This window comes from Cupressus sempervirens, chromosome 11 (genome assembly GCF_028749045.1).
Source record: "Cupressus sempervirens isolate cs-2001-9-10 chromosome 11, ASM2874904v1, whole genome shotgun sequence".
In the NCBI taxonomy this organism is placed as follows: domain Eukaryota; kingdom Viridiplantae; phylum Streptophyta; class Pinopsida; order Cupressales; family Cupressaceae; genus Cupressus; species Cupressus sempervirens.
Window position 1 is genome coordinate 742,362,650 of NC_143128.1, and position 7,172 is coordinate 742,369,821.

At 38.8% G+C, this 7,172-nt stretch overlaps 1 protein-coding gene across 1 annotated transcript; it reads left to right on the forward strand.

Annotated features, from left to right (window-relative positions):
- The first annotated feature begins 517 nt into the window (after positions 1–517).
- On the forward strand, positions 518–1,167 carry LOC149531768 (pentatricopeptide repeat-containing protein At1g59720, chloroplastic/mitochondrial-like). The gene is made up of 2 exons (XM_089808393.1): positions 518–709; positions 850–1,167. Exons 1-2 carry the CDS (start codon positions 518–520, stop codon positions 1,165–1,167), a joined length of 510 nt encoding a protein of 169 aa, XP_089664519.1.
- The last annotated feature ends 6,005 nt before the right edge of the window (positions 1,168–7,172 follow it).

Genomic DNA, 7,172 nt, shown 5'->3' on the forward strand with positions numbered 1-7,172 from the left:
ATTGGCCATTCTATCTTTGAATTTGGCGAGTCTTTAAGCCTCCATGTCTCCTACTCATTAGCAGTTCCGCACAGCACTTGAGATCATTGAAATCCAACTTCTGAGCCTCGAGTTATAAAAGGTTAATGATCGCCACCCAAACACGTGTTTCTTAACCTTTAACTTCTCAATAGGTTAGTGTTAACCACTAAAAACATGTTTTTCCTAACCTCCCAATAGGTTAATGATAGCGTTCAAAAATACGTTTTTCTTAACCTCTTAAAAGGTTAATGATAACCTCCAAAAACATGTTTTTCTTAACCTCTTCAATGTGGGTGCCCAGATAGAAGGCATATTGAAGGTTACAGAAGAAAAGTAACATACTGGTGGATTTTGGAAATCTGTTTACCAACAGTATGGAATTGAATTATATTTATTAGGAGGAAAAAAAAAAAAAGTAATTCAGTTCGTTGGATTTAGTAATTTTGCTTCTTCAGAAGTAAGAGAAGAGGATACAAAACTCCATGAAAGTACCAAGATGAGCTTCGTCACTGCCGACGTAATTGCTGGTCTCTTGCACGGCTGCCCTAGAAAGATATCTTCGGCCGAAGGAAAACAAGTGCATGCCCAAGTCATCAAAACAGGTCTGTCCCTGGGCAATCATCTTCTCCACATGTATGCAAAATGTCAGTGTGTCGAGGATGCTCGCCTAGTGTTCGACAGAATGCAGGTTACGTGAAATGTGGGGTTCTGGGAGTTGCACGTGAACTATTTAACAAAATGCCTGAATGGGACACAGTTTCTTGGAATGCTATGATTGCAGGATATGCTAGAAATGGACTAGTGGATCAAGCCTTAATGCTCTACTAGGAAAGGTGGAGTTTAGGTTTCGAACAGGATAAGTATTTGACTGCCAGTGTGATCAGTGCTTGCACGGGATTGATCGATTTGGAACAGGGAAAGAGAATTCATGCTTCTGCTATTAAAATTGAACTCGCATCAGATTATTTTGTGGAGAGTGCCCTTGTTGATATGTATGTGAAATGTCGGTGTGTAGAGGATGCTCAACAGGTTTTCGAAAAAATGTCTGAACAAGATGTAGTGGCTTCGACAGCCATGATTTATGGCTATTCATGTTGTGGAAATGTCGTGGATGCACGTCGATTGTTCGACAAAATGCTCAAATGAAATGTGCAGCTTTGGGGTGGTATGACCTGGGAGTTCATGAATTATACCCAGGTGGAAGTCAAGCAATTTCACAGAGAGAAGGATTCTAATCGAGACATGTGTCTTAATTCCAAATTGATATTTTCATATGCTAAATGCGGCAGAATCAAGGAAGACGAGCCACGTTCTATGAAGAAAAGAACATTTTTAAAGAAGCAATCAAACACGTGCCACCTCATACCACGTTTGTAACTGATTCTCAAACTACGGCTTTCCTCCAGGATGGAAAACGTTTTCTGAACTAGAAGAAGTGGAGCTGCCAACATTCGTTGTGGATAATGGGCAATTCATAACCAACTCACCTTCATTATGAAAACTACGACCATGATAACATAATAATCGTTATCATATATTACCCTAGACAAAGTTCGTTTTCTTCTTCAAGTGCTGCGAACCTGTTCAAAGAGATTTATGTTCTTATCCACGCAAATAAGATAAATGATCTTGTTAAAGATCTCTCGTATATCGCATTGGGTGAATACAAATGCTTTCCACTTCTCCTTTGATTACTGCACACCACTGATAACGTGACTTCATATAATGCATTCACAATAGATTTTCATATTACCACAAAATGCACAAGGGAATGCGTTATTGTCTTTAAATTAGCAGGGCAAAGATAGTCTAAAGCAAAGCAAACTGAGCCTGCGTTTTCTTGAAGTATTTGTGTCGCCTGTTCATTCTATCACCCGATCTCAACCTTGAAAATGTCAATGGGAAAGGCTTCTTTAAGAGCTTTCATGATAGAAAGTTTTACATACTTGAGATTGCTCTTAATCTATTTGATACAATGCTCGAAATAAATGATAACGTTGGTGCCATAGCTTGATTGGTGGAAGGTGGCTGTCCAGTTCATAATTCAAAATGGGAGGAAAGCATGAGAGGACTGCGGCTTTGAGATGCTTTGGAAGCTTCACTCATTAAGTCACCCAAGTTTGAATCAACATTCTCATGTTCTTTGTAACTTGGCATATTTGAGAAAAGGATTGGAAATCAAACCATGAAGTACAAGTATCAGAGGCCGAATTATGCTCCTATTTTAAGAAGTACGCTTCCAGATATCGGTGATACCATTTTAGGAAATGTTTGCCTTCAAGACTTCTGGTCATCTCTTGTGAATGAAGAAAAGACTCCATTAGCTAGAAAGATATTGGAAAGTGGCTTGGCTCAAGCAGGCGGACATCCCATTTCTGTACAGTGCCTAGAATTAGTGTTGGAATGCATGAAGGCTTATCATCCCAACACTAGAGAAGTTCTTTCACCGAACAATAAAGCAATTGTCCGTCTGGACCCTGCCTCTATTGCTATCATTTTTCGATTGCCCACTAGAATGCAATATGCCAGCATTAATCTAAAAACTGCCAAGGAATCTTTTACTGCCAATCAAACTCAATGTTTAAATACTGTGGCAAGATCATGGTTCTTCCAACCAAGAAGAGGAAAGTCTCAACTAGGCAAATCCATTCACAGATCATCACTAAAAGAAGATGTGGCGAATATGGTAACTTTGTTGAGCAGGATTGTTGGTCTTCGGGATTCACACGAGTTCGAAGATTGGATGTTTCTATTCATTAATATGGTCTGCGAAGGAAAACAATACATTGATTGGGCTGAAATTATCAGCGACTCACTACATAGACAGCTCATGGGACTTCAAGAAAATGACTACTTTTATATGACTTCATACCTTTTCTATGCTATTGCAAGTACCAAAAGTTGGCCAGGACTTAGCCGGCAGGGCATTTATGATGACACAACCATCATTTATAATCATCTTCATCAAATTCAGTATGATAATAGCCTACACCATTTCAGAAGAGTGAATGATGCGTTCACCATGCTAACTGTAAGGGAAATTCAGGGGAATATTGGACTCAGGATTTCACCAGAAGCAGCGATGAAAGTACAAAAATATGGAAGTGTTTTTATACAATTTTCAAAGTTTACTTATATCCGGCTAGCTGCCTATGATGGATGTCCGTTGATGTTACCTAGATTTGTTGATGATAAATTAGTCTTAATTGAAATGTGCAGGCAAATTAGTCAAATCAATAAACTTTGCAAGAACAGGAGGATAGATGAAATAGCTTTTCCTATCGGCATCGAATATTATAGTTGTGACACTACATCAGATGCCAGGAACATTGAAAGATCTATTGCCACAATAAATTTGCACTCTTACACGATGCGTTTCCCTTATGATAGTAAGGGCTATGCGGTGAATGAATTAAAGTTAAATTCCAGTCTTGGTCACTTCCCAGCTCTAGAAGACTTTTGGGAGGATTGTGAAAATGACTTCGAAGTCAGGAAGAGAGATTGGATGTGGCTTACAGTATGACAGGTAATAGACTTCAAGTTGGACATTGATGTGACGGGCATAGATGACGATGAGGTTTCTTTGGTTGATCCTTACTATTACGAGAAAATTGAATTGCTAGAGCTCCCTCCTATTGATTGGTCAATTCCTGAATTGAAAAACTTGAAAGAGAGGTCTTCCTATGTTCTTAAAAGAACAAGAGACTAGATCAGTAAAGTCAGAGCTGAAAAAGCAATCGGTAAATCTCAAAATAAAGAGAAGAGAAATAATATAGGGGAATCGTCTCGAATGGCGATAGAGGCAACTTCTAGTGAGACGACACAAAAACTGGATACCGGTGCTCAAGATTGGGAAGAAGATCTGAATCAGCCGAATAAGTTTACAGTCACAAGAAAAAGGACAAGAATGAAAGGTAGAATGAATCAAGAATGGAATGAATCCAGTGAAAAAGATCAAAGAACTCCTCAAATTGTTGAATCGCATGTCCCTGTTACATCCCCTCATGATACAGTGATTCCTAATTTGAGTCTCCCTCCTCTTGATATGTCAATAATAGACATCACACAGTTAGATAACCCATTATCTAATTCAGAAGACTTAATGATGGTTGCTGAAAATGTAACAGGTGATGTACAAGCTTCAAAAATTACACATTCGTGGTTCCAGGATAGTCTTCAGAAGAGGAAGAAAGTTGTACAAATGGTTCCACCTCCATTTGATATGATCTCTAGCATTCTTCAGAAGCCTCCTAAGGCGAAAAAGACCAAGGTAATGTCCAAGTTAGCTATTGATAAAACTTCAGGCAATTTGTGTGTGGAATTAGCCAAGCCTATAATTGAAAAGAATGTTGATGAAGCATCTGAATCAGATGTCCTTCTAGAAAAGGTTGACCTTGGTCCTTCTAATGCAGAAAGAGAGTTTCAAAATTTTGAACTGATTGCCACTCAGATGTTGCAAAGGGTGAAGAAAGAGAAAAGAGCCAAAGAGCAACTCAAAGAACAAGTTCAGATGATGACAGCTTATATTAATTCAATCAGCAACACTTCTAATACCCAAGTCGTGGTCACTCCACTGGTTCTAACAGGTCTTGATGGTATTTTAGATCATACTGTTGTTCAAAGAATCGGCCAACAAAAGTCACATAGTATGATGATCGAGGCTTGGATAAACAGGATGATAGAAGATGCTTCAAAACTTATAACTGGAGTGAAAGAGATATATGGGAAAGCCATCACGCAGATATAGGAAATTTCTGAGGAGCTAGAAAATAGCAAAGAACATAAATCCAACTGGCAAAAAGTAGCTGATGAATTAAAAGAAATGGCCAAGCTGGATGCGAACACCCTACTTCTTGAGAAAATTATTGCTGATCCAAGTGACAATCAAATACGTGTCTGGAGTAAAAGTGTTGGTTGGAAGGTGATAAACATTAGCAAAGGGATCACTGAGTTCGAAAAGCTAATAGCTTCTTTGGAGCAACTAAAAATAAAGAGTAGAGACGAATTAATCTCTACTATCACAGGTGGGGTGCCAGTAAGTGATCTTCAGCATGTTGATTGTTGGTTTCTCCTTGATTCTTTTAGTGTTCAGATTCATTCAGAAATAGAGAACCGTGTATCAGATGCTGAAACTATGATGAAGCTTAGCCTGGTTGCAGTCACACTGGGAGATTGTAACATTTCAGCCTATCAACGGGAGTCAGAAGAAATTCAAGATAGATACTTCACAGCCAAACTCAGGATGGAAAACGTGTTCATTCCAAACTATGAATCCATGATGATCATCCTAGGTGCTTACAGGGCTTTTCGAAATAGATCAATTGTGTCCGGGTAGATAGAGTTAGTAGCTAGAAGAATCAGTGATTGTATATGTAAACATCTTTAGGAACTCTAGCCAAAGTTTTGTTTTTACAAGTTTCCTTGTATAGGTTAATTTTCTTGAGGTTAATTAACCTTCCAAAATTACGTATTTTGGAGGTGGTTATTAACCACGAAGAGGTAGTTATTAACCTCTATGTCTATATAAGGACACCTTTTGGCTTTGTAAGGTGACTTTTTGGTTGGAAAAATAAGGGAACACTATGCTGAAATTTTGATCTAGGGATAAATTTTGGAAAGTATGTACACTTTTTATCTCTGAATTGAAAAATCTCTATTACTTTTCTTGGTGCAAGGAAATGAAATGAGATCTGCTTTGGGTTTCTTATTTTAAAATCCAAATTGTTATACGTTGTAGTGGATATTCTCATGGTACTATGCGAATGTTTACGGATGATAATGAATGTGCTTAATAATACAGGTTGCTTTCAAGCGTAGTTCTTGAGCACCTCTGTTATTGATCTTGTTAACCACCGAAGGTTGTGAGGGCGTATGGTGCATTCGTCTTCCACGACTTTCTCTTGAACTTTGAAGTTTTAGATTCTTTAATCGAAAAACCTTTTAAAAATTATATCATACGAGGGAGCTGCCCCTCAAAACGCAAAGGAAGGCCGCATACCAAGGGCCTATCCAACTGTTGTGAATGGTTTGCCACACATTCCATTGGGCAATTCTACTATAAGAAATCTGTTTACCAACAGATTTTTGGTGACTCTACTGGGGAGACTGAACATATAGATTGGCAATCGCCTATAATGACGTGCAATGGTGCTTCCGCATGAGAACGTTTTTCCTGTTCTCCAACCGAACCTTGGCTTTCAAGACACCGAGGAAGATATCATCTCAAACTTGAATATTTTAGCTTGGAGGTGTAGATGAAGTGTACAGGAATATCATCAAGTTAATCGAGTTCTTGAAGAAGAAGAGGAATTCGGAGAAATCTTGAGAAGAGCCCCTATTGGTCAGGACATTGTAGTTATTGAAAGAATAGTGGTCATTCCAAGAAGAAACAGACAGAATCTTGGTCATATTCAAGGACAAATAAATAATAACAACTAAGCTGGCGGTTAAACCATACACCCGGGTTGATAGACAAAAGGGTTTGGTAAACGAAGATTTTGAAGCCCTTCGAAAGTTAGATTTTAAGCCAGTTACTCCTAAGAAGAAAAAAAATGTCAAGTCTGTTAGTAGGTCTTCTTCACCAACCAAGGCTACTGTTTCTCCTGTGGCTTTTCAAGCTTTGATTCTGCCAGGTACTCTTGTGCCTTTAGCTATAAATTTGCAACCCTTGAATATCATTCTTCCGACTATGGCACATCAAGCACCGCAGCCACCAGTCCCATGGGGAGCTGCTATCGGCCCTCTAGATTTAGAGAACCAATTACATGACATGCCCGTTGGTTCCCGAAAAATTCTTCCCAAGTTTTCTGGTGACGGAAAAGTCACTACTGATCAGCATATAAGTGCATTCTTTACAGCAAGTGGTGTTCTTGCAATCCAACATGAAGATGTTTCTGTTCATCTTTTTGTTGAAACACTCACCGAATCCGCAGCTGAATGGTTTGGACAGTTGCCAGCTGGATCAATTACGTCATGGGTAACTTTGATTCAAGCTTTCGAGAGGAGATTTAAGACTGCTGAAGATGAACATTTGCTCCTTTCCCAGTTGACTTCAATGAAGAAGGAAATTCATGAGCCCATGCGAGAATTCATTGCTCGTTTTAATCAGACGGTGAATCGAATTCCTGTCAACAAAAGACCCACTGAAGAAA